Source organism: Haliotis rufescens, unplaced genomic scaffold (assembly GCF_023055435.1).
Source record: "Haliotis rufescens isolate VD_foot unplaced genomic scaffold, xgHalRufe1.0.p SCAF_30, whole genome shotgun sequence".
Lineage (NCBI taxonomy): Eukaryota > Metazoa > Mollusca > Gastropoda > Lepetellida > Haliotidae > Haliotis > Haliotis rufescens.
The window spans coordinates 870,155-897,920 of record NW_025964002.1 but is presented as its reverse complement, the minus strand read 5'-3'; the positions used below and the strand labels follow the sequence as shown (position 1 = coordinate 897,920).

General features: G+C 43.6%; 2 protein-coding genes across 2 annotated transcripts; one reads left to right on the top strand and one right to left on the bottom strand.

The window, feature by feature from the left end:
* Positions 1–160: 160 nt before the first annotated feature.
* Positions 161–14,463, top strand: LOC124152210 (tetratricopeptide repeat protein 5-like). The gene is made up of 10 exons (XM_046525052.2): positions 161–276; positions 1,717–1,849; positions 2,322–2,533; positions 4,673–4,820; positions 5,447–5,538; positions 6,793–6,846; positions 8,089–8,235; positions 9,465–9,682; positions 13,485–13,629; positions 14,280–14,463. Exons 1-10 carry the CDS (start codon positions 169–171, stop codon positions 14,397–14,399), a joined length of 1,377 nt encoding a protein of 458 aa, XP_046381008.2. The 5' UTR covers positions 161–168; the 3' UTR covers positions 14,400–14,463.
* Positions 14,464–15,547: 1,084 nt separating this feature from the next.
* Positions 15,548–27,477, bottom strand: LOC124152209 (mitochondrial inner membrane protein OXA1L-like). Its single transcript, XM_046525051.2, has 9 exons — positions 27,338–27,477; positions 26,749–26,889; positions 21,943–22,150; positions 21,485–21,628; positions 20,537–20,622; positions 19,291–19,455; positions 18,191–18,295; positions 17,639–17,801; positions 15,548–16,732 (listed from the first exon to the last, which is right to left on the bottom strand). The coding sequence occupies exons 1-9, from the start codon at positions 27,428–27,430 to the stop codon at positions 16,548–16,550; spliced, it is 1,290 nt and encodes a 429-aa protein (XP_046381007.1). The 5' UTR covers positions 27,431–27,477; the 3' UTR covers positions 15,548–16,547.
* Positions 27,478–27,766: the final 289 nt, after the last annotated feature.

Below are 27,766 nucleotides of genomic sequence, written 5' to 3'. Positions count from 1 at the left end.
ATCATTTTGTTATTTAAAATAGTTGTGAACACCACGGATTTGTATAACTTGGTTATATAAATTTAGGTACGTGTGAATACCAATCAATGGTGGGCAATTCGTTTGACGTTTATAATGCCACAATCAAAATATCTATTGGAAAGTACTAAGAGTACTTGTTTAGACAAAATGGCGGAAGTTTCAGAAATTTACCAAGGCGACACCGGCAACTCAGACAGGTCTGATCAGACCGAAGAAGCTGCACTCACTCCAGCAATGGCTTTGCAGAAAATAGAAGTAAATTATACGTCTTTATGTTGTCATGTCTTTGTTAAAAAAAATCATCAGTGAATGGTAGGCCTAAAACTTTGTGTGTTTGTTATGTGAAGTTTGAGACCCAAAATCTGCACATATTGCTTTTTCAAACTTAATCAAACAGTAAATTAAGTAATAGGTAGACAAATGAAGGGACTAGAATAAGAGGGGATCATTGGAATTGGTGGAAGAGGTGATTGCCAGCGTTTTCTGTTGAAAGAGGAAACATTCCTGCTCAAACGCATGTAACAGCGGTAACCTAACGTACGAAATAGAATGTTGAATATCTAAAATTCCACAAAAGAACTCATGAGGCGTGGTGCATACAGTTAATGGTTTTCATGGTATATAACACTAGGACATTTAACCAATGTTTAGATTACTGAAACCAGTTTGAATCTGATGTTTTCAATCTGTTTACATGGGGTACAAATCATACATTCTTTATCGTCGGATCATATGTTTTCGGACGGTCATTTATATCGCGATTACACGCCCTATATAGCGGGGTTTTAACATCACACAGACATTGTAAATACTCAGATGATAGCTTGTTTGCAGCTGGATACTGCACATTTTGCACAGATGTTTAAACAGGTCATAGACAGACTGTCATAGACACTGTGGGCAATGTGACAATTCTCACGTCTATAGATTTTGATTTACCTGGATACAAGTATCTATCACTAGACAATGTGTGCTGACAATGACCCTAAAAGCTGTGGTGGTGGAACGTGGTCTTGTGCACAGGTCACAAATCATTTGAAGGTAATTAATGAAGGCCACAGAGAGTAGTTTGATGGGTGAGCACCTTTAGCAGCTTGACTCTTGAGAGTTGTTAGGCAGCGTTAGAAATTGGCACTAGTCCTATAATCCTTTCCAAACTGCCCCATGGTAAAGGTATCATAAGGACTAGTAAAAAATTGCCCTTTTTAAGGGTTTTTCTATATGTTATCATTATAAGGACTAGTGGACGAAAACTGTTAGTTTCTAAGCCTGTTAGGGCTTTGGTCATGCCCCACACTGAAACACAAGTAGCACATGTGGTTTCCTGTGAGGGAAGTGAATTTGATCAAAATATGCCTCTGTTCACCAAGCAGTAAAAATGGGTGTAAGATAGGATGAAATGGTAATGTGACTTTTAACATTCTGATACCTGACAAGACAGCTTGGGTTTTATAGTCCCCAGGGAGCTGAGAATGACAATCGAGTGCATTCTGATCGATTGACTTGGCTGATAATGTTAGCACTTTGAGCCTACACTGAGTGTATGGAGGCTAGCATAATATAAGTACACACATTATTATGAATATGATTATGATTATGATTATTATTATTAGCCCGACTAATCTGTTAGTAAATAAACAGGTAAAACTATCTGATCTTAGAGTGTTGAATATTGATAACTGTTGTTGTTTACAGGCAGCTGTTAATGCCCTGTTTGAGTATCGAGATCGTTACTTTGAAAAGTTTGGAGTGGAAAAATCACATAAAAAGGCTGATGATGTAAAAGCAAAGTTAAAAGAAACGTTGCAGTTGATCAGCGGGATGAAAGGTGAGTGAGTGAAAGTCACTCAAATTTATCATAATTTCATTGTATATATTGTTTGTATTGCATTGAAGGGAGGACCTTCAGTTTTTGTGTCTGGCAGGAAGCTAAACACAATCACCACAAAAACGTGTGAAGATTCCTGGCCCATGAGAGTTAGATGCTTGTCGTAAAAGGCGGCTAACGGGATCGGGTGGTCAGGCTCGCTGACTTGGTTGCGTGGATCTATGCTCATGATGTCAAACACTGGATTGTCTGGTCAAGACTCGATTATTTTACAGACCGCCGTCATATAGCTGGAATATTGCTGAGTGCGGCATTAAACAACAAACAAACAAACAAACCAAGAGAGTAAGTGTATCGGGAGGTCAAGCTCCATATCAATGTACCCAAACTACATTGGACATTGCTTATGAAATCAATCAAAAGTCCTTGTGAATTAACTGAAATATATAGTCATGTTTTCTCTTTATTTCAGACAAGATCAACAACAAGGCAATGTTAAATATGTTGCAAGGTAAAGCACTGAATGTGACAGCAGACTTTGACCAAGAGGCCCTGGATCTCCTGTCGAAGGCTGTGAAACTCGACCCAAAGCTGGTGGAGGCCTGGAATCATCTCGGTGAATGTTACTGGAAAAGTGGCAACATCCCGTCAGCGAAGAACTGCTTCACTGGAGCCCTCAACTATGTGAGTGATGTCATTCAGGGGAGACAACCATGTAGTGTCAGTATATGTCTCGTAGAGCTTGGTGGATGGAGTCATCGGATTATTGAGCTGGATCACCTGTCAAGTTTGATTTCATCAGGTGACGCTTAAACCATGCTATACTATGGCCAGTTCCCAAGATGAGATACAGTGAAGAATTATACATTGTTTATAATCTGTTTTCGAATGTGTTACTGTAACCATGGAAACCAGTGTGAATTATCTCACTCCCCAGCAAAAGATGATTTGATGGTCACTGATCAGGTGACTTGGTTGAGAGTGTCATAATCCCTGATGGCCTGGATTGTTACTCATGATATCAATCACTGGATTATCAGTCCAGACTCGATTATTTATGGGCCGAGTGCAGTGTTAAACAGCATACAAACATTATCAACGACTGGTTTGTTTTACTGCCATTACTTACATACTGCCATGATGTAGTTGTTGACAATAATATAACTTCATTCAGTTGCTTATGAACAGACTAAAAAATAAGATGCAAATAATCTCTTTTGACATGTTTAGGGATAAATATATTTCATAGCTTTTTGAATTGACAAGGCAGTAGTAAGTAAACAGGAATTTTGTCTTCTATTATTATTATTTTCATTTCACATGTGTAGATTCACATATGTTTAAAACTAACAGTTTCATAGTGTTTTGTAATATTCTCAGCATGCTTGATGGAAGGTTCTTTTCTCTTTGTTTTATTGTTCTATTTTAATGCCATACTCAGCTTTATTCCAACTAAATTACAGTCTGAACCAGACAATCCAGTGATTGACATCATGAACATCAATCCACGCATTTGAACTACAATGACATGCGTTCACCCAAATAACCGAGACTGGCCTCTCATCCATTCAGTCTACTAGTACAGATTGAGTGCAGGTTGAGTACAGATTGAGTAAAGGTTTAGTACAGTACAGGTTGAGTGTAGGTTAAGTACAGATTGAGTAAAGGTTGAGTACAGGTTGTTGAGTACAGGGTCAGTGTAGCTTTCCTACAGGTTTCATACAGGTTGAGTGTAGGTTGAGTACAGATTGAGTAAAGGTTGAGTACAGGTTGTTGAGTACAGGGTCAGTGTAGGTTTCATACAGGTTGAGTGTAGGTTGAGTACAGATTGAGTAAAGGTTGAGTACAGGTTGTTGAGTACAGGGTCAGTGTAGGTTTCATACAGGTTGAGTGTAGGTTGAGTACAGTTATTGTACAGGTTAAGTGTAGGTTGAGAACAGACATGGATACAGGTTGAGTGTAGGTTTAATGTAGGCTGAGTGTAGGTATGGTACATGTTGGGTACAGGTTTAGTGTAGGTTGAGTGTAGGTATGGTACAGGTTGGGTACAGGTTTAGTGTAGGTTGAGTGTAGGTATGGTACATGTTGGGTACAAGTTTAGTGTAGGTATGGTGCAGGTTGAGTACAGGTTTAATGTAGGCTCAGTGTAGGTATGGTACAGGTTGGGTACTGGTTTAGTGTAGGTTTAATGTAGGCTCAGTGTAGGTACGGTACAGGTTGGGTACAGGTTTAGTGTAGGTATGGTACAGGTTGGGTACAAGTTTAGTGTAGGTATGGTGCAGGTTGAGTACAGGTTTAATGTAGGCTCAGTGTAGGTATGGTACAGGTTGGGTACAGGTTGAGTGTAGGTTAAGTGTAGGTATGGTGCAGGTTGAGAAAAGGTTTAATGTAGGCTGAGTGTAGGTATGGTGCAGGTTGAGAACAGGTTGAGTGTAGGTTTAATGTAGGCTGAGTGTAGGTATGGTGCAGGTTGAGAACAGGTTGAGTGTAGGTTTAATGTAGGCTGAGTGTAGGTATGGTGCAGGTTGAGAACAGGTTGAGTGTAGGTTGAGTATAGGCTGAGTGTAGGTATGGTGCAGGTTGAGTGTAGGTATGGTGCAGGTTGAGAACAGGTTGAGTGTAGGTTGAGTATAGGCTGAGTGTAGGTATGGTGCAGGTTGAGTGTAGGTTGAGTATAGGTTGAGTGTAGGTATGGTGCAGGTTGAGTGTAGGTTGAGTACAGGTATAGTGTAGGTTGAGTTCAGGTTTAGTAGAGGTTGAGTCTAGGTTGAGTATAGGTTGCCGAATGTCTCTTCTTTACTTCTCTTTTCTCTACTTCCACAGCAAAAGAATAAAGTCTCCCTGCGGAATTTGTCGATGGTTTTGCGACAGCTGAGTGGCCCTCCAGCAGAGAAAGTGAGTTTGATCGAGGAGAGTGTGGAGAAAGCCAAGGAAGCTATCCAGCTGGACATCAAAGATGGAACGTCGTGGTGTATGTGTCTCTAAATACACCTCATTGTGTGTGTTGAGAAAATTAGCAGTTGTTTCCTTTGTTGTTTGTAAATTGAAGATCCTTATTAGATTGAAATACCCTTCGTTTTCTTGTGAAAAAGGTATCCCAAAATATATCGCATTATTATAATATTGACACATTGTCCTTTATAATTGAATCCACTTTTCAGTACTGGTAGTTGATGATGTTGATTAGAATTACATCACTGTTCATCAGTTTAGTTTGTAATCAATACTTGCAGGTTTGTGGATTATGTATTGGATGATGATGATGAAGATGATGATGGAGCCGCTGGAGATTGTGAGGATGAAATGATGGGACTGACATGCAGTGTTTGAAAGAAGCGCTGGCCTGTAGGCCCATGGCAGATAGATCTTGTGTTGGGCCTGCAGTTTCACATTTGTATGGGTCTTAAAGGCCTGCAGTAAATCTATGTGCAATATGTTTGTCTCAATAAGCTGCTGCTTTTTAAATGATGGCCTGTAGGGTTTAGTCAGGGCCTGCAGCCTCTAGAGACTGTGGGTCCTGATGGCAGCCTGGCATATTTTTTAAAAATTTCAAACACTGCTGACATGAAGGTCTGAGATTGTGTTAATTGATTTCAGTGATTCTGGGAAATGCCTACCTGTCTCTGTTCTTCACTGCTGGTCAGAACCCGAAGGTTTTAAAGCAGTGCATGAGTGCATATGCCCAGGCGGTAAGTATTGCCCACTGTGTACAAATAAGTGAGTAGGATAGAAGTAGGAAATGAAACAGCACGGACGACAAGTCTGCGCAAACTGTATCCACCTAGGCCTCATTCCACAAAGCCATCATAACACTAAGATGATTGTAAGCTTATGTTAAAGTATGGGAGTTATGATCACCTTCGCACTACAATGATCTTCAACCTATGCTAAAGTATGAGAGTTACCTTCACCTTAGCACTACAATGATTGTAAGCCTATGTTAATGTATGGGAGTTATGATCACCTTCGCACTACAATGATCTTCAACCTATGCTAAAGTATGAGAGTTACCTTCACCTTAGCACTACGATGATTGTAAGCCTACGTTAATGTATGGGAGTTACGATCACCTTAGTGCTATGATGATCGTACGCCTATGTTAAAGAATGGCAGTTACGATCACCTTAGTGCTATGATGAGTGTACGCCTATGTTAAAGTATGAGAGTTATGATCCCCTTAGCGCTATGATGAGTGTACGCCTATGCTGAAGTATGGGAGTTATGATCACCTTAGTGCTATGTTGAACGAAAGCCTATGCTAAAGTATGAGAGTTACGATCACCTGAGTGCTATGATGAGTGTACGCCTATGTTAAAGTATGGGAGTTATGATCACCTTGGTGCTATGATGATCGTAAGCCTATGCTAAAGTATGAGAGCTACGATCCCCTTAGCGCTACGATGATCATAAGCCTATGTTAAAGTATGGGAGTTACGATAACCTTAGTGCTACGATGATCGTCAACCTATGCTAAAGTATGAGAGTTATGATCCCCTTAGCGCTACGATGATCATAAGCCTATGTTAAAGTATGGGAGTTACGATAACCTTAGCGCTACAATGATCGTCAACCTATGCTGAGATTGCATTGTGGAACAGGATGCTGTTGTACAAAGTGATCTTAGTGCTGAGGTGATCGTAACTCCCATACAGTAACATCGACAGTCATAGCTCTACAATCTCTTTGTGTAAAAATTACAATCCAGAGATGCATCGGTGCATCGTCCCACTACTCGTCAAGAGTAGACATTTGTTTAGTGTATTGGAAGCAATAGTTGGCATCCAGTAAAACCCTGATGGAGCCTACGGTTATTTCCCTGGTTGTTGAACTGAACTCCGGTACTTGGACTTGTGCAGGTATTCTTCGTACGTGTTTGGAATCTCTTGCCATGTTGCTCATTTGTTTATCCGACCCCGTCTTTACAATGTTGACTCTGGTTGCAGGAGAGAGACCCAGTTGCTCAGGGCAACCCCGACCTGCACTTCAACCGTGCTACAGTAAGTGTGGTGATGATGATACAGTCATATCAACAGCTCATATCAACCTTGAAAATATATATATCATATAATGGGTAGGTTTCTCAGCAGGATAAAGCCAACGGATAAAAACGATATCCGTTGGTGTCATATGCGGATAGAGATGCAAATTTCAAAGGTCAAGTAGGGACTACTTTCACTGTTTTTTTAAACAAACATTGCGTCGCCCTAGTCATTCGGCAATCGAGTCAGAATTAACCATCGGGGATCTGGATAAACTACAGAGATAATTGCTTTCATTATCAAAAGAACTGTGATATACTGAAAATCAGTGTCTTACTGTGATGTAGCTAAGGCATTTTATAAGTTTTGGCAACTTTGGAGATATAAATTTCGACACAATTTGGCGAGGGCACGAGGCCTAGCCAAGCGGGATCAGTAGCCATATCTGTGCTTGTAGACCTCTGCGGCTTGAACCTTTCTCCACAAATTAAAATAGTTGGATTTGGCCGAAATATGTTTGAATTGTTACCTTGTTTCGTTTTGTCGCTGTGTGTACATCTGACTACACTTCTTAACGTTATGACAGGACAGGCCGACTGTCAACAACGTCTGACCGTGGCCGTAACGTCTCATAGACTAGGATTAGAGTAGCTTCCCTTTGACAAAGGGCAGTTACTCTAGCGGACAGACCGATGGATTGCCGCGAAAGGCAATTGAAAACAATTGTTGTTTTGCGCATATGTTGCTTCGCCACTGTATAAGAAAGAGATTTCAGTTTGAACTATAGTGGCTACTGTCACTGTCCGATTGACACATCACTTACCCTGTGACGTAATAAATATTAATGCACGCATTCCAGGAAAACTCGCAATGTTTCGGTATTGTTTGTGAGAGAGGGAAAGCGATTTTGAAGCACAGAATTAAAGAATGACATTATATGATAAAGAGGTTATCACAATTGTGTGTTTGGGGATGGTTAATATCCTGTATTAGGAATTAACACTATGTATTTAGCTCGCCAAGGCTCGCTAAATACAATGTTTATTCCTAATGCAGGATATTTACCATCCCCAAACACACTCGCGTGATAACCTCTATATATATGTTTTATTTTTAATTTTTTTTTATTATTATATAGGACTGACAAAGTTGATCACTGTTCATGATTTCACGGCTTGCTTGGCCAAGAATTTACTTACAGACTGCCATGATAATGTTTGACTATTGGTGAACTACACCCACATTCACTGTTGTCTGTAGTCTTACCAGTACCAGGAGGAATACCAACAAGCCCTCGCGGGGTTCGACCGGGCAATGCTCCTGGACCCAGGGTGGGACGAGCCTGGCGAGAAGGAGACGCAGCTCTTACAGTTTCTGGGCACGCTCACCGACATGATCAACACCAAGGTGAGGCAGCCACACTTCATGGACTACTTGCACAGAGCGATCTTAGCGCTAAGATGATCGTAACTCCCATACTTTAACATAGGCTTACAATAGCGCTAAGATCGCTGTGTGCAAGTGGGCCCGGGTCTCTGACATTGTGTACCGTTGTAATGTGGTTGTAATTACTGATAGGGAGGTCAGGCACGGTGGCCATCTTGTTTTTTAAATGTAACTAATCAAATTTCATCAGATTTCAGTTTCATTAACAGAAATAACAAGAAGATACATGCTTATGGGGAATGTCTTAATAATACATTATGCCTATTCTTGTTTTGTTCTCTTTGTTATTTCACCATGAATAGAATGTTTATTCAAGTATGCAAATATTATTGTTGAATCACATTAGGAATCTTAACATGCAAGTGAAATGTCAGTGCACTTCTAAGATCATTCAGTGTGTGGTATTTTGGGCAATTATCCCCAAATAAATTGTTAACTTAATGGTGGCCATCTTGGAATCCAAAATGGCCGCTTTTTACACTCCTTAAAACAGCGATATCTCAAAAAGTTTTTGACATGAATTAAAAAGGAAAACAGTTTTTTATTCATTTTTACATGAACTAAAAGAAAATGTATAAACCTGAATAAAATAATGTATGTACAAGGTTAGCCTGACCTCCCTGTTACTAACATCGTGCCTTAACATTTGTACATGTATCGCAAGGCGAAGGTTGTTCAATCATAACAATACATGTACCAGTATTTCAGGGCAAGATTAACGATATTCAATCATAACAATGCACTGGGGCAGTCGGGTAGGCTAGTGGTTAAAGCATTCGCTCATCACGCCGAGGACCTGGGTTCGATTCCCGACATGGGTACAATGTGTGAATCCCATTTCTGGTGTCCCCCGCCATGAAATTGCTGGAATATTGCTTAAAGCGGCGTAAAACCATACTCACTCACTCACTTAACATTGGTACATGTATGGCAAGGCAAATGATGTTCAATCATAATGATACATGTACCAGAATTCCAGGGCAAGATCAAGGATATTCAATCATAATTCACTGGGGCGGTGGGGTAGCCTTGTGGTTAAAGCGTTCGCTCGTCATGCGAAGGCAAAGGTTTGATTCCCCACATGAGTGTATTATGTGAAGTCCATTTCTGGTGCCCCCGCTGTGATATTGCTGAAAGCAGCGTAAAACCATACTCACTCACTCATAACAATACATGCACCAATATTTCAGGGCAAGATGAAGGGGAAGAAGTTAGAGTCTCTGGTCCTGTCGATGAACGAGGAGAAGGACCTGGGTCCATATCGTGGGGGGTCCTACACGGGATCCAAGGGAAAGTCTGTCACATTGAAGAAAGTCAAACTGTCGGATCTACAGCCCGAGATTAACCATGAGCGAGTTGTGACGGGGAAAGTTGTGTGTACTATCAGTTCCCAGGAAGCCCTTACATTGTAAGTCTCAGACAAGTGCCCTCAGTTCCCAGTAAGCCCTTACATTGTAAGTCTCAGACAAGTACCGCCAGTTCCCAGGAAGCCCTTACATTGTAACTCTCAGACAAGTACCGCCAGTTCCCAGGAAGCCCTTACATTGTAAGTCTCAGAGAAGTACCGTCAGTTCCCAGGAAGCCCTTACATTATAAGTCTCAGACAAGTACCATCAGTTCCCAGGAAGCCCTCACATTGTAACTCTCAGACAAGTACCATCAGTTCCCAGGAAGCCCTCACATTGTAAGTCTCAGACAAGTACCACCAGTTCCGAGGAAGCCCTTACATTGTAAGTCTCAGACAAGTACCGCCAGTTCCGAGGTAGCCCTTACATTGTCAGTCTCAGACAAGTACCGCCAGTTCCCAGGAAGCCCTTACATTGTCAGTCTCAGACAAGTACCGTCAGTTCCCAGGAAGCCCTTACATTGTAAGTCTCAGACAAGTACCATCAGTTCCCAGGAAGCCCTTACATTGTAAGTCTCAGACAAGTACCATCAGTTCCCAGGAAGCCCTCACATTGTAAGTCTCAGACAAGTACCACCAGTTCCCAGGAAGCCCTCACATTGTAAGTCTCAGACAAGTACCATCAGTTCCCAGGAAGCCCTTACATTGTAAGTCTCAGACAAGTACCGCCAGTTCCCAGGAAGCCCTTACATTGTAAGTCTCAGACAAGTACCATCAGTTCCCAGGAAGCCCTCACATTGTAAGTCTCAGACAAGTACCACCAGTTCCCAGGAAGCCCTCACATTGTAAGTCTCAGACAAGTACCATCAGTTCCCAGGAAGCCCTTACATTGTAAGTCTCAGACAAGTACCGCCAGTTCCCAGGAAGCCCTTACATTGTAAGTCTCAGACAAGTACCGTCAGTTCCCAGGAAGCCCTCACATTGTAAGTCTCAGACAAGTACCGCCAGTTCCCAGGAAGCCCTTACATTGTAAGTCTCAGACAAGTACCGCCAGTTCCCAGGAAGCCCTCACATTGTAAGTCTCAGACAAGTACCATCAGTTCCCAGGAAGCCCTCACATTGTAAGTCTCAGACAAGTACCATCAGTTCCCAGGAAGCCCTCACATTGAAAGTCTCAGACAAGTACCACCAGTTCCCAGGAAGCCCTCACATTGAAAGTCTCAGACAAGTACCACCAGTTCCCAGGAAGCCCTCACATTGTAAGTCTCAGACAAGTACCGCCAGTTCCCGGGAAGCCCTTACATTGTAAGTCTCAGACAAGTACCATCAGTTCCCAGGAAGCCCTCACATTGTAAGTCTCAGACAAGTGCCCTCAGTTCCCAGGAAGCCCTTACATTGTAAGTCTCAGACAAGTACCATCAGTTCCCAGGAAGCCCTCACATTGTAAGTCTCAGACAAGTGCCCTCAGTTCCCAGGAAGCCCTTACATTGTAAGTCTCAGACAAGTACCATCAGTTCCCAGGAAGCCCTTACATTGTAAGTCTCAGACAAGTACCGCCAGTTCCCAGGAAGCCCTCACATTGTAACTCTCAGACAAGTACCATCAGTTCCCAGGAAGCCCTTACATTGTAAGTCTCAGACAAGTACCGCCAGTTCCCAGGAAGCCCTTACATTGTAAATCTCAGACAAGTACCATCAGTTCCCAGGAAGCCCTTACATTGTAAGTCTCAGACAAGTACCATCAGTTCCCAGGAAGCCCTTACATTGTAAGTCTCAGACAAGTACCGCCAGTTCCCAGGAAGCCCTCACATTGTAAGTCTCAGACAAGTACCATCAGTTCCCAGGAAGCCCTTCATTGTAAGTCTCAGAAAAGTACCGCCAGTTCCCAGGAAGCCCTTACATTGTAAATCTCAGACAAGTACCATCAGTTCCCAGGAAGCCCTTACATTGTAAGTCTCAGACAAGTACCATCAGTTCCCAGGAAGCCCTTACATTGTAACTCTCAGACAAGTACCATCAGTTCCCAGGAAGCCCTTACATTGTAAGTCTCAGACAAGTACCGCCAGTTCCCAGGAAGCCCTTACATTGTAAATCTCAGACAAGTACCATCAGTTCCCAGGAAGCCCTTACATTGTAAGTCTCAGACAAGTACCATCAGTTCCCAGGAAGCCCTTACATTGTAAGTCTCAGACAAGTACCGCCAGTTCCCAGAAAGCCCTCACATTGTAACTCTCAGACAAGTACCATCAGTTCCCAGGAAGCCCTTACATTGTAAGTCTCAGAAAAGTACCATCAGTTCCCAGGAAGCCCTTACATTGTAACTCTCAGACAAGTACCATCAGTTCCCAGGAAGCCCTTACATTGTAAGTCTCAGACAAGTACCGCCAGTTCCCAGGAAGCCCTTACATTGTAAATCTCAGACAAGTACCATCAGTTCCCAGGAAGCCCTTACATTGTAAATCTCAGACAAGTACCATCAGTTCCCAGGAAGCCCTTACATTGTAACTCCCAGACAAGTACCATCATTTCCCAGGAAGCCCTTACATTGTAAGTCTCAGACAAGTACCGCCAGTTCCCAGGAAGCCCTTACATTGTAAGTCTCAGACAAGTACCATCAGTTCCCAGGAAGCCCTCACATTGTAAGTCTCAGACAAGTACCATCAGTTCCCAGGAAGCCCTTACATTGTAAGTCTCCGACAAGTACCGCCAGTTCCGAGGAAGCCCTTACATTGTAAGTCTCAGACAAGTACCGCCAGTTCCGAGGAAGCCCTTACATTGTCAGTCTCAGACAAGTACCATCAGTTCCCAGGAAGCCCTTACATTGTAAGTCTCAGACAAGTACCATCAGTTCCCAGGAAGCCCTTACATTGTAAGTCTCAGACAAGTACCATCAGTTCCCAGGAAGCCCTCACATTGTCAGTCTCAGACAAGTACCGCCAGTTCCCAGGAAGCCCTCACATTGTCAGTCTCAGACAAGTACCATCAGTTCCCAGGAAGCCCTTACATTGTAAGTCTCAGACAAGTACTTTTGAGAGCTTGCTGAACCATGTGGTATTTCGGGGGCTTGGGGGCTGGTATTTTCTTTTCTCGTAGAAAAGAATTGTCCAGAAAAACTAATTGTTGTCTTTTACATGCTGGATGTCCTGAAAAACATGTCTGGGTGCAGTGAGTGAAAACAATATTCAGTCTCTTCCCTCCAATAGAAACCGCCTCCGTGGTCTGGTGGTAGAGTGTCCCTCTTCCCCCAATAGAGACCGCCTCCGTGGTCTGGTGGTAGAGTATCCCTCTTCACCCAATAGAGACCGCCTCCGTGGTCTGGTGGTAGAGTATCCCTCTTCCCCCAATAGAGACCGCCTCTGCGGTCTGGTGGTAGAGTATCCCTCTTCCCCCAATAGAGACCGCCTCCGCGGTCTGGTGGTAGAGCGTCCACCCGGAGAACGGAAGATCCGGGGTTCGATCACCGTCCCTGTTCACGTCATACTAAAAGACGTTAAAAGATGGTACTTGTTGTTACCCTGCCTGGCGCTCGGCCTTAAGGGGGCTAAAAGAAGGACTGGTCTGCTCGGAGTCAGTATACAGTGTTGGAGTGGGGTATTCATGTTAAACTTCAGTGGGCTAGCACTATAAATAGTCATCAGTCAGGACTAGTACAAGCAGACAACAGACACACACAGACTAAGAAACACACACACTCACACAGACACACCATCTCACACAGAGACACATGCTCACACAGACACACACTCACACACAAACACTCTATTTCAGTGCAATTATCTTGGACGCGACAGTAAACCCCATTTCACCTCACCTCCCTTAATAGAATACACAATGGTTAGTCCATGATGATGGTCATGTTGTTTCAGTACTTTCTGCATGGTTGATGAAGACCAGACCTGCTTCCCCGTGAACGTCTACAACATTGCCAAAGGATCTGGGGTGAAGATTGGGGACTCGGTGGCCATCCCAGACCCGTATGTTCAGTTGGTCAAAGTGAACCACAAAGAAAAGGTCAGTCCTGTGTGCGAGGGTAAAGGAGTGGTTGATAGCATGAGCAACATGGTAGGATGATATAACTACCAGCTAGGTCACACATTGTTGTAATAATCTGACCATAAACAAGTGTGGATGGCGTGGATGGCTTGGATTTCTTCAATCCTGGAAGTGGAATCATAACAGTTGACTGTTTTATGGAACCCTTAAGATTAATATCACCAAATTCATGAGCTTATTTCTTCTCCCTATTTTACCATGATTTGTTTGTTGTTTAATGCCGCACTCGGCAATATTCCAGTTCTATGACGGCGGTCTGTAATTAACCGAGTCTGGACCAGACAATCCAGTGATTGATATCATGAGCATTGATGTGTGCAATCAGGATACGATGACATGCATCAATCCCGTTAGTCACATATTAAGCCAGCATGGGTTGCTGAAGATCAATTCTAACCCAGATCTTCGTCTTCGTCTTCTTGCGTGTTAAACAACCGTTTCAAGATTCATACATACATTGTCAAGACTTCATGGTCTTGTATACACTAAAACAATTAACAAAACCCCTCGTTAATGAGGGAAGGGTATTTTCAGCTTAACCAGTTTCAATTTGCATTGAAAGATTTTATGATCTGAAAGAATTAACTCTGTTTGTTTCTGGTCTGCAGGTGTTTGAGTTTTCGAGTATCCGGGTCGACCTGCCGGTCATGCTGGTTGTGAACGGGAGGAAGCTAGGCCTGGACAAACAAGCAATGTCCGTGCTGTCGGTCAGCGCCATGTCAGAGTAGTGCTCACCCTACCTGGATCTTTAATGTACATATATTTATACAATAAATATTTATTTTTACAGCATATAGGGTTTTATTATTTTATCAAGAAGAGTGATTTATTATCCCCCCCAACATGTTTTGTTTCTGGAGCAGAACTAAAAAAACAATGAGATATCTTAACCAAACTTGGCATGTAGAAAGGTCTAGTGGTGAAATGGTGCCTTTTGATAGTTTGGGATTTAAAAAAAAGAATTGAGTTTCCATGGCAACGACTTTGACTGAAAATGGCAGTAGTTTTGGGGGGGGGGATATGAGTATTTCATCCTTGTTTTTGTTGGAATCTGTCAGCAATACTACATGAATGTGGTCAGCAAATGAGTCCACGCAGTCTTCTGTGATCCGTGTCTGCAGGGCTAAATGAGTCAACCGCCCCAGTTCATCTCTATGAATCATGAGTGAATATTGTGTTCAAATTGATTGTGTTGCCGCTATATGCCGCCACTGTACACATCAGGGATGAGAATGGATATTTTCCTTTTCAGCTGAAACTTCATGGCTATGGAGTGTGGTCCATTATTTGTTGGTACTTATGGGGGCAAGCCATCAGATTTCAATAAATTTGTGGTCACTAAATTTCGCAGATCTGCGGAAGATTCTCCCCCGACACATCAACAGGTTGTTCACACGAGATCTTGACAGTACACAGTATGTTAGCAACACCTATCAAGAGTGTATACAGTAAACACTGGCTGAATTTGTGTTCTCTCTTTTTTGGGTGATTTTGATGCAAGATTTTTAAGAACCACTGAAGATGGATGTAAATGATGGATAATAATGATATTTATTTCATATTTTGTCTCCTTCACCTCTGCAAAGAAATGAATGTTGGCCTATTGGGAGACATGGATGTAGAGAGATGCATGTGTGAAAAGCTGGTACCACACTTGCTGGAGATGAGCCAGAATACTTGGCCGTTATAGTTTGGCTTTGCACACGTGTGCAGTATATATACCCTTTTGGCAGCTTTGGTGCCATTACCATGTTAACAGGTGACAGGGATATTATCAGCAAATATTTAAGAATTTGAATTGTGATTAGTTTGATACTAAATCTGAGGAAGGTCTCTGAACAGGAGGAGCTCAGTTGACAATTCACCACTAAAACTGGACAGTTTCACACTTTATTCACTCAGTTACAGAACTATCCCTTTCGTATCCTGAAACAATAAATGCATGTGCCTTCCTCTATATGTACTCAGTAGGGGCAGAATCCCTCTGATCAACATTGCTGGAGTACTACTGGTAGGTGGACCCAGCTCAGATTGTAACTGCCGAGAGTGAAGTCCAAAGATCTTGTGTGCTGAAAGAATTGTTCTTTGCTGACAGACAACTGCAATAATGATCCCACAAAAATTTACAATATAACCACCATGGACAATGTTGCATCACAAATATGCAGCTAACAACCCAATCATCCATGTCGCTCTCGATCACACCCACACACACTTACATGGTCATGCATACATTCATTGCATACCAGAACCAGGTTCTCACCATTCACAATCCAAGTAATAATTATTTTCGGACATAAATATCTTTTCTTGACTTGAGTCAAAAAAAAACTATACAATCTTCAAAGTTGTACATGCAACAACTAGGTCATGTTCCACACAGTTGGAGGCCACCAAATAAACTAAGTCACCGAACATTTCTTCCAAATTTGCTGACTATTAAATGGAGTTCTGGTGACCTATTGTAACCTGGGTGGATAGGTAAGGGTGGTGATGTGACAAACTGCCGACAAAGTACAGACTATAACATCAGCAGCTGTACAGCTGTAATGCTCATGCACTCTGCCCTCATCCTGTTCTGGTGCCATGTCAATGTAAACATTGTTCGGGAACCAAGAATTTAGAATTTGTTTAATTAGGTTCCGTATCTTGTCCGTGAGAACAGTGTGCTACATCAAGATAGGCCCACTTTGTAGAGAGACATGATACTGTATCCATCTGTCGTTGGTACAATCGGTCGGGCATCACAAGCACTTGCACACTCCAGGGATCCATAAACAGACAGTAATGAACAGACTCGTGATATCACCTTCACTACATGATCGTCATTTATAACAGGTTGATAAGTATCACAAATTAATCTAAAAAAGCATCCATCACTTAGGCTTTGCTTGGACTGTCTTGTTTACATTGGATATTTTGGATGGTTTAATGGTCTGTATCTTGGTGGGGTTGTAGCTGTAGGTCTTCACCATGGGGCCTTCTCCCGCTTTCTTGAATCTTACCGCATCCAGTCTCTGTCGTTCCTCAAACTGCGAGGCGCGGCCGGCGTTGTCCATAGCTGAAGAGAGGGGAACCATTGAGAACAGAGTAATACTACATCAGCAGCATATTGGCCAGAAAGAACAGGGACTAAAGTTGCCCTACATTACAACAGAGCCTAAAGTTGTCACACAAGTGATGCACCCTCTACACAAGTGACGCACCCACTACACAAGTGACGCACCCGCTACACAAGTGACGCATCCGCTACACAAGTGACGCACCCGCTACACAAGTGACGCACCCTCTACACAAGTGACCAAACCCACCACACAAGTGACGCATCCACTACACAAGTGACGCACCCACTACACAAGTGACGCACCCTCTACACAAGTGACGCACCCTCTACACAAGTGACGCACCCACTACACAAGTGACGCACCCACTACACAAGTGACGCACCCTCTACACAAGTGACGCACCCTCTACACAAGTGACGCACCCACTACACAAGTGACGCACCCACTACACAAGTGACGCACCCTCTACACAAGTGACGCACCCACTACACAAGTGACGCACCCTCTACACAAGTGACGCACCCACTACACAAGTGACGCACCCTCTACACAAGTGACGCACCCTCTACACAAGTGACGCACCCACTACACAAGTGACGCACCCACTACACAAGTGACGCACCCACTACACAAGTGACGCACCCACTACACAAGTGATGCACCCTCTACACAAGTGACGCACCCACTACACAAGTGACGCACCCACTACACAAGTGACGCACCCACTACACAAGTGACGCACCCTCTACACAAGTGACGCACCCGCTACACAAGTGACGCACCCGCTACACAAGTGACGCACCCTCTACACAAGTGACGCACCCACTACACAAGTGACGCACCCACTACACAAGTGACGCACCCACTACACAAGTGACGCACCCTCTACACAAGCGACATACCCTCTTTGAATCCTTGAACAAATCCTTTCTTCTTTGGCATTGCTGACACTTCATGCTTGACCATCTGTTCAATACCAAACTTGGTTCGCACAGCTGGGATCCTAAGAAACAGAACTTGTAGAAGCGAGAAGGCGTTAGTTGTGCACCAGTACGTGAGGAGGGCCTGAAACAGTCAACAGTCAAACACTCACCCACACTGTCATTGCCTCCTGGTCATCACTGAAGTGAGCCAGACTTTACCTCTCACTCTACATTAAGTCAGCATGGAAGCTTCAGCACCAGAGGCCTTGTACTTCACTGTGAACATTGAGTAACAGTTTATTTGAGAAATAGAAACTATATGCGCAATATGTCCAGCAATGTATGGAACATAAAGATAGGTGATTATCATTATTATTATATATGGCAGGTATCCAAGTACTAGTATCTGCTCAAATGTGGTTTTATTTGTTCCCCGACCAGTGGACCTGTTTGCATTCGAGTTGTCATTCTCCACTTTCCTAAGACTGATCCTGTAAACAGCCCAGTGTCCTGGCCTCCGGTGTGACTTACAGCGGGGAAGTTGGAGATGAAGGGCAGCATGATGAAGGGCATGGCTCTCATTCCGTATCGCATGAACGGACTCATCATATCTGCACGCACGCCATCCACACCAACCTTGCATTTAAGAAAAAGATGTGAATTTCATGTCTACTGGTAAATGTTTGTTGTTTAACACCACACTCAATAACTTTCAAGCTATATGAGGGTGACCTGTAGATAATAATAACTGAGTTGAGCTTCCAGCAGTATGACTGGGAATATGACAGGGAGTCTGACGGGAAATATGATTGTGAATATGACGGGGAATATGACGCGGAATACATGCCGGGGAATATGACTGTGAATATGACGGGGAATATGACTGTGAATATGTTGGGGAATATGACTGTGAATATGACAGGGAATACATGCCGGGGAATACATGCCGGGGAATATGACTGGGAATATGTCGGGGATTATATGACGGTGAATATGACGGGGAATATGACTCTGAATATGACGGGAAATACATGACGGGAAATATGACTGGGAATATATGACTGAGAATATGACGGGGAATACATGCCGGGGAATATGACTGTGAATATGACGGGGAATATGACGGGGAATACATGCCAGGGAATATGACTGGGAATATGTCGAGGATTATATGACTGGGTATATGACTGGGAATATGTCGGGGATTATATGACTGGGATTATGCCTGGGATCATATGATGGGGAATATGACTGGGATTATATGAAGGGGAATATGTATGGGAATATGACTGGGAATATGATGGGAAATATGATAGGAAATATGACAGGAAATATGACAGGAAATATGACAGGAATTATGGTGGAATATATTACAGGGAATATGACAGGAAATATGAAATTGTGAACTACTCATGCTACAACAGATCATAATATAAGATTGCTCAGGATAGAAAATTTATAATATAGAAGTTAGAAAAAGTACCCCTTGACTTTCATGCTTAATTTCAAACACTGCTACGTGGTTTCCAGCTGCAGAATGACATTCTGATTATTGTGTGCTATTTGCCAACAACTATTCTAGTGCAGTGATAGAACCACTGTCTACATGGGAGGAAACAGCAACAACATACCTGTACGATCAACAAAAATGTTGCAGCTGTAACAATTGGCAGAGCATAGAAAGGATCCGGCACGGTGAGATCCGTGAACCAGTACAGCCCTCCCAGCTTCATACTTTCTACCGGCAGGTTGGCCATTCCTCGTAACCCAAAAAACACAGACACAAACACAGGGAGCTGGAAGACAGAAACATTCCTTCAATTAGTCCATGACCATACACAATGTCACCATATGCCAACAGTCAGCAATTTGTTTGTTTGCTGTTTAACGCCGCACTCAGCAATATTCAAGCTATATGGTGCCGGTCTGTAAATAATCGAGTCTTGACCAGACAATCCAGTGATTGACATCATGAGCATTGATATACTCAACCGAGTCAGCAAGCCTGACCACCTGTCCCCCTTAGTTGCCTCTTATGATAAGCATAGTTGCCTGGGTTGCTGATGACCTATTCTGACCCGGATCTTCACTGGTCCAGTAGTCAGTAAAATTCCAGTCATGGCTGCCTGTAATAACCTGGACCAGAGCAACCAGGGGTCATCTTCCTGAGGCAAGGGAGGTAACTATATTTCATGGCTTGATCCACCAGTGGCTATTGTGACTTATGTCCGACCAATGGTACTCATCCTCTCATATCACTCGCATTTGCTTCAAACAAAATGGCAGCACTCAGTAAAGACGAAATGATAAAAAATCCAGATCTATATTGTAATGAAACAGATCTTAACTCACGAAGTGTATTAAATGACTTGAGCATGTTGATTAAAAGCATGAAATGATTTGGATTTTTTTTGTTGATGCCCAGTTAACGATACACATTTTTTGCAAATCCTGAATCAACGGACATCTGCACTGCAGTCGCCATGTGGTTTACAAAACAAATGTCAATTTCGATTGGACAATGCATTAACCCATAAGGTCAGCCAAAATATAACTCTGAAATTCCAACCTAGTTCAGCAAGGATGGAAACTGGACTTCTATAGTCAGTTACCTCCCTTGCCTTGGGTGATGCCAGTTATTGAAGGACGAGCAATGATTCGGCCATAACACACAATCAACCAACTGACACAATGTCATCACATGACATTTGTAAAGCAAGTACTTGGAACCAGTTCTGTGCCAGAATCTATACAGGTGATAACTGATAACTAGAACTAAGAGACTGTCAGTAAGGATTAATCAAGCAAACTCTAAACACTAACACACGTAAACCGTTGGTGGGAACTTAACTGAACAAGCTGTCATTAAGAACTGACCTGAGCAAATGGGACGAGCATGCTTTTGAACATCTTGATTCCATTCTTTTGCATATAGGCCAAATATTCCACAGTTGCCCTTTGCACTGAAAAACATGAAGTTGTACATCAATATGTAATATTTACAGCTTTTACCATTGTTAACCGTATCAGATATTTTGTGGAAGGGCATGTCCAAGTAACTCTCGATTCGTTTAAAATAATGGAGCTGAGGCCCTTTTACTTTTAAGGAATGGAGAGTTATAAGGATATTCCTGTACTTAAAACACATCCCTACTTTTACACTTTGACAAAACTTTCTCTTGTGGAAAATATTGGAAAAATAAACCAGAACTCTTTGTATCCTGTTTTTATACTGTGTGAGTTGCCCTTGCTTGATGCACGAGGAATACGTTCTCTGCCACTGCTGATCATGCACCAAGCTGTGCCACGAGCTGATATTCACAATACATGTTTCACAGCTCTTGATAATTTCAGACAAAATGTGAAATCATTCACTTATCAACATGAAAAAAAAGTTCCATCAATGCCTAGTGTAAATTAATTTAAATGTTAGTTCAAGATGATGTATATTTGACAAACAACCTTCCATTCCTGAAAAATAATGCAGCATTTAAACAATAGAGTGACATCACAGATGTGTTTTAATCTGAAGGAAACCCCTCAGGATTACACCAGTAAAACATCTTAACTTTTGAGCATTTGTAGAGCCATGGTGCAATGATACAAATAAATTGTTGAACAATATCTACTTGACACCCTCCGGGCCTGAAGTGCTACAGGTCTTACTTGTTTACCACTGCTAAAACACTAAAGCATTAGCCAATTTGGGATTTGAACCCATAATCAATGATTTCTTGCATGCCTTAGGGAAGCAATTCTGCCTGAGGGATGAACCCATGCAGCATCTTCCCTCTATCTGCCAATATGACAAGACGTGGTGCTCACGTGCTATAGCATCTCCACTGGCACGGGCGTCTGTCATCCGCACCTGCAGCCGAGTCATGACGGGTGCATGGTTGTGCATCAGTGCTGCATTCTGCTGCGACTTGATCACCAGTGGGAACACCAGCATCCTCAAGCACACGGTTCCTGTAAGCAGAGTGAGAATCAATCATTGCTCTAAATATCAACTAGCAATAGTTAGAAGAGGCATACATGTGTTCTGTACATGAGTCGATTTTACTAACACAGCCTAGCCTCTTTGTCAAGCAAGTAATTTGCATGATTATAACAAAAACGTAGGCTTATCATTGTTAACCAATATTCCTACTAGATAATCATAATTATACATTGTCTATTGAGCCACTTGGATAGTTTATTTAAAGAGCAATCCTATCAATATTATTTCATGACACAACTACCAATTCTTTCCTGCACACAATCTATGTAAACTGTAGCCTCACCGATCATGATGGCTCCCCACCAGGGCAAGTCGAGGCCCACATGGAGGAAGTCCAACCCCTGCTGGACCATGCCACTGGGGGTCCATCCTCCCAGCCCCAGGCTCTGTATGGTCGGCTCTCCAAGTGCATTCAAGGTGTCGACCAATTCTGGGGCTTGTGGAAGTGGTGGTGGTTCTGGGATGTAGCCTGTGGTAGATGGAGGAGCAGCCTACAGGAAGTACAGGTGTGTTGTTAACACCCAGCAATTATCCAACTGTACGATTATGAAGGCTACTTATAAATAATCAAGTCAAATCAACATCCAATTCTGTTGGGGTATGCAATCAACCAAGTCACTAAGCCTGACCACCCATTTCATTAATTGCCTGTACAACCAGCATAGGTTGTTGGGGTCCAGTCCAAACCCGGGGTCCTGTCCAAACCCAGACTCCCCATTGGATCTTTCATCAGTGTATTGTATTAATTTGAGAGTGTTGGTTGTCTTATGCCACACTCCAGCTATATCAGAATATGACAACAGCCTGTAAATAATTAAATCTGCACCTAGGATCCATATCGTGAGCAACAATCGATCTGCTTAGGTTGCTGGGGACCTTAATTCTAACCCAGAATCCACATGGTGCTAATTGTGAGTGAGTGAATGCGGTTTATGCTGCAGCCAGCAATATTTGATTCTGGGGAAGAGGAAGACAAGCCATTGTCAGGTTATGATGAAACAATCAGACAGGTTATACAGTATTACTATCAGTCATGCAGTGTTACCATTTTCTAGGGCACTTATTGCATTTTCCTGGCTCAAGAATTTCTACATGACATAGTTGTAACCATTTTCCTTAATAAAAAAATGTTACCACACAAAAAACTTTGTTTTTGTATGATATACGTCCACCCTTATGGTGCCTCACCCTCCACGGCGCGTCACGCCAAGGGAAGCAACTCTCACCCAAATCACTTTCCATATGTCTAATGCTGACGGAATGTGGGGAGGTGGGTGGCCGTGCCCCAAGGAGGATTTCATCAGAGAATTCATAACCTCTACAGGTTTGTAAAATTCTCTTTCAGATTAAATCCTCCTTGGGGCACTTACTCCCAAAGATAATCTAGGAAGTGGCATCTGTCAGCAACAAGTGTAAATAAATACATCGTATTTTGATTATTTCAATAAATGGAACCAACCTTATCGTGAGGCACCACCGTCGAAAGGCGGGGGCTAGAGACAGGGCGTGGTCGACCATACACAATGAAAAGAGCCATTCTTTGTGGCTTATCATATCGAGAACTCGAGACCCCCCCCCCCCCCCCCCCACACACACACACACTTTTTTGAACAAGTGATATGGGGGCGCAGATCACGAGAGACTATAAACCCGCGCAGAGCTAGGCCAGAGGGTCCCTGTGAATCGAAGGAGTGCGTGTGCAAATACGATTATTATCGAGTAGTAATGGCTGGTATTGTTATCGACCGTAGAAGATATAATCCGGACCGTTACTGAGCAGTTTTATGACCGGTCCGGGCGGTCTAAAATCTCGAAGGCTCAATCGGCTAGAGATGCAGAACTTTGCCCAGTTCGGAGAACTGACTGACCAAACCGGCGCACGCTCGCTTGAGTGTTTGTCGAGTTTGTAATGTTTGATGAATGTGCTCGGCTGGCTCCAAATAGCCGCTCCAGAGCCGCGTCGTACGCTTGTGTGATAGCCACTGCTCTAACCGAATGAGCCTTCAACTTGGTAGGGGGGTCCCTGCCTTGAAGGGTGTACGAAGTACAGATAGTAGACACTATCCACCTGGAGATAGTTTGCGATTGTTTGCTCGCAGGTGAGCCAGCCTTCCTACCACCATAACAGCAAAATAGTTGATTATCCCTACGGATACCCTAGGTTCTGCTGATATAGGACTTGAGGGTCCTGTGGACATCCAAGACATGAGCATGTCTTGTAGTGGTCCCCGACTGGGAAAGCTGTGAAAGAGCAGGTAGCTTAATAGGAGCCGTCACGTGGAAGGCGTGTGCGACCTTAGGACAGTAAGAGTCCGGCAGGCGAATACTGACCCTGTCCTGGTGAAAGACAGTTAGACCAGCTGCCTTGCCCCGGCCCCTGCCTCTCTTGCTCCTCCCGGCGCCCTTACCTGAAAGAAGCGGCTGCTTCCAAGCAGGTGCAGACTTCTGACCCGGCGCGTCAGCGTAGGAGGAGTCAAGTGGAGAGGTCCGCTTGCGCGGTTTAACGCATGGTACCTCCAACAAGGCCTTAGAATCCTTGATGGAGGCATACAACTGTGCGGCCTCTCGGACCACCTGCTGAGCCCCAGGGAAGAGGGTGGCACCCATCTTATAAGGCAAAGCAAGTAGATCCTGGCGTGTGGAAGCCGAGTATTTGAATACCGACATCCACAGCCTGCGCATGCCCATGACTGCGCTCATCATCTGCGAGGCACAGCTACTAAAAGCGTCCCTAGCAAGATGACTATAGACCTCCGTAAGTTGCGCGGCCAACTCCGAAGAGTCAGCCGGCCGCTCTCCCACTAACTCCCTCTGTACCGCCGACAGATATGCGGAGTGTACGGACACACGGAGCTGCTGACATGCGTTGCGATACTGCTCCTCGAAGCAAACGTAAGCAGCCTTCAGCTCCGCACCGCACACGGGAAAGGGTGGCAACCGCTGGCCCTGCTTGACCTTTGTCAAGTTGGGGGTCGAAGACCCCCCCAGGGTAACGGAGGTCCAGACACATTCATCCACCACCGGTACCTCAAAGTCACCATCCTCGGCTAACGGGTACCGCTTAATAAGTTTGGGCAGGTCGAACTTCCTGCGGGCACCCGACAACAGAGGGTTGATGACTTCATGCACCAGTGAGGATAGAACATGGAGCCGCACCTAGGGGGCCTTGCTTGGAGCAAAAGCGTCCCCCGGAAGGCGGAACTCAGACTGGGGCATGGGCGCACCTGAGGCAGTACCTGGACAATCTTGTCCCCTACATGCCTCAACGAGGAAGCGAAGGAAAATGTTCCCGAGGTCTCCGAGTCGTCTCCCCCCTCCTCTCTCGATTCCAAGCCGAAATTAATCGACTCTTCCCCGAGAGAAGATGCAGACGAAGTCGAGAGGGGACGCCCGGAGCCTGGGCCTTCGCATCCCCGGGCTGCACCCGGCCCGAAGCCGAGTCCCGGTCCCGAGGTGCCGGGGGTTCAAAGGAACCCACCTGGGTCTGGGCTAGGAATCTGCTAGAGGAAGCCTCGGCCTCGGAAGAGGCGTCTGGCTCCGCTAGGGAGAACTGTGCATCGGTAGTGAACGGGCCAGCGAGACCCCCGAGACCAAGTGGCCTACCTCGGCCGACGCCGGGCATATCACGAGGTCTCGAAGCCACGTCCGGCGCCGACAATGGGGAAGGCTTGGTCCGCATCTCCTCTCGGAGCTGAGACTTTACATCCTCCATCATCGACGCCATCTGCGACCTCAACAAGGCAGAGATGTCCGCCAAAGACGGTGCAGTGATTGTTATGGGTACCCTAGAGCCCTCTCCCCCCTCCCCCGGTCCCCGGGGAGGGAGCGGAGGAGACAGTCTCTGCTGCTTTTTTACCCTTTTTGATTTTTTAGAGGGGGGGGGGGGGGGGGGGGGGGGGGCACGGTCTTTGCAAGAGATCCACTTGTCTCTTTTTTTGAGCCCGGGGGGTGAAAGCAATACAGATGGGTGAAAGCAATAACGATGGGTCATGCCCATCTTCCGCCAGACACTTGAGGCAAGTATCATGCCTGTCTTGGGGGGGAATGGATGCCGAACACCCCATACACAGTTTGAAGGTCTGTAAAAAAGACCGTAATTTCTGAGTTGGGCGGGAAGGGTAATAAAGTGTATCAGTGTGATTGAAAGATCTGAAAAGATATGTGCATAAATTGTGAAACTAGAAGCAAAGGCGTAATTGAGAATGCGATTGGTAACGCGATACTAATAGCCAATGTCGTAGTATAATTATAACAACAAAGTGGGCGTGTTACGCGCGAGGTGTAAAAAAAACCGTAAAAAAGGTAAGTGTAAATTAAATATGATTTAACACACCACCTTTGGTTTATTAAAGGAAAAAATTGTAGGCCAAAGCCCGATGATATAACATTAAAAAACCAAAGCCGTTTTTAATTGCCCTGGTGTTACATGTATCATCATGGCACTACAATATGGACGCCACGACAGCCTTTGTTTCAAAGGTATCGTACACGGGTCATATAATTACAACTCTATAACTTTACAATGCGAGGTATTACGCCTTTGCATGAAAGAAATGTACCATACATACAGTTTGGTCTGCCATGGTTCTTGTTTGAACGATTATCTTGTACTTTTGTTAGTCTTGAAAAAAACAGGCACGTCTGTCTTTGTCAGATGACATAAGGAAAGTGATTTTGGTGAGAGTTGCTTCCCTTGGCGTGACGCGCCATGAGGCTGAGGCACCATAGGGGTGGACGTATATCATACAAAAACAAAGTTTTTTGTGTGGTAACATTTTTTTATTAAGGAAAATGGTTACAACTATGTCATGTAGATTTTCTTGAGCCAGGAAAAGGCAATAAGTGCCCCAAGGAGGATTTAATCTGAAAGAGAATGGAAAATGTGTGCCCGATAAAGTGCAGTACTCCCATATTATATTCAAGCAACTTTGTTAAAAATCTATGGCGGCAGTGTTAGCATGAAATATAAAAATCAATGATGAATCTCCAGATTTACAGTTGGCCTTACAACCAGCATTGGGTACTGCATGTACTGTGGAGCTATTCCCTGTGGCTAGCTGTCTTCATGATATTATGATTGGTGACTCACATTTTCTGCTGCTGTTGTACTCTTGCCTCGGGTTATCGGAAGAACACAAACAACAGCAGGCCTGTTCAAATGATGTCTGGAATTGCTTCGAAACTGACACAGAAAACTGTGTGATCTGATGCTTGTGTGCAGTCTTTTAGTCTGAAAAGTGTGAACACATTAATAACAGTAAACTCAAGATATCCTGTTAAGGCTGAGAAATGTAACCATGCACAAATGATTGTTGTGCCTTAGACACACACAAAGAAAGAATGGTTTGGTAACTAGCCACCAAAATGGATTCAAGTGACCTTCAAACTCTGAGTTTAATGCACATTTGTTATAGCAAAGAATTGGAGTTTACTCTAAAGTAAAAGCGTTCACACAACTCATGAGTTGAATATGCCTGATAGAAGAGTTTGTTTTTTACTTTTAACATGTACACAGTAGATTCGAGGTAAACATAAGAATGTGAACTGTCACTATTTTCGCTTCCAGCATTTGGGGGCTTAGTTCAAACTGAAGACTTTGGTGACACGCTGTTAAAGAAAACACTGATTAACAGTGAAGCGCTAAGTTGCATATTAGTTTCACAAACTATATAACCTACATCAATCCATGTGTTCGTTTTCAGAGGTGCAAAAGTCTTCAGTTTGTGAAGGTCTCTCGCACAAAGTCGCACATGCTTCCAACAGGCAGCCATTTTTGAACTCTTGGACCAAATATGCAACCAATTAATATCGGTATGAGATGGATATAGATATAAAACAAATATCGTGTACTGTTTTTAATGCATTTATATTACTATATAGAAATACTGTCTATCAAATAATGGTAAATAAGGCCCACAATATGTCTTTTTGTGACTATATCTGTGGTTTAAGAGTATTTAGTGCAGATAGAATATTTTAACAACTTATGTTATATTATATATTACATGTAATATAAAATGTTGCATATTTTTCACTCTACAAACTGCTAAACAACATATTACTGTTATAAAGACAAAAAATATTAATATGTTACTTATTGTTGTATT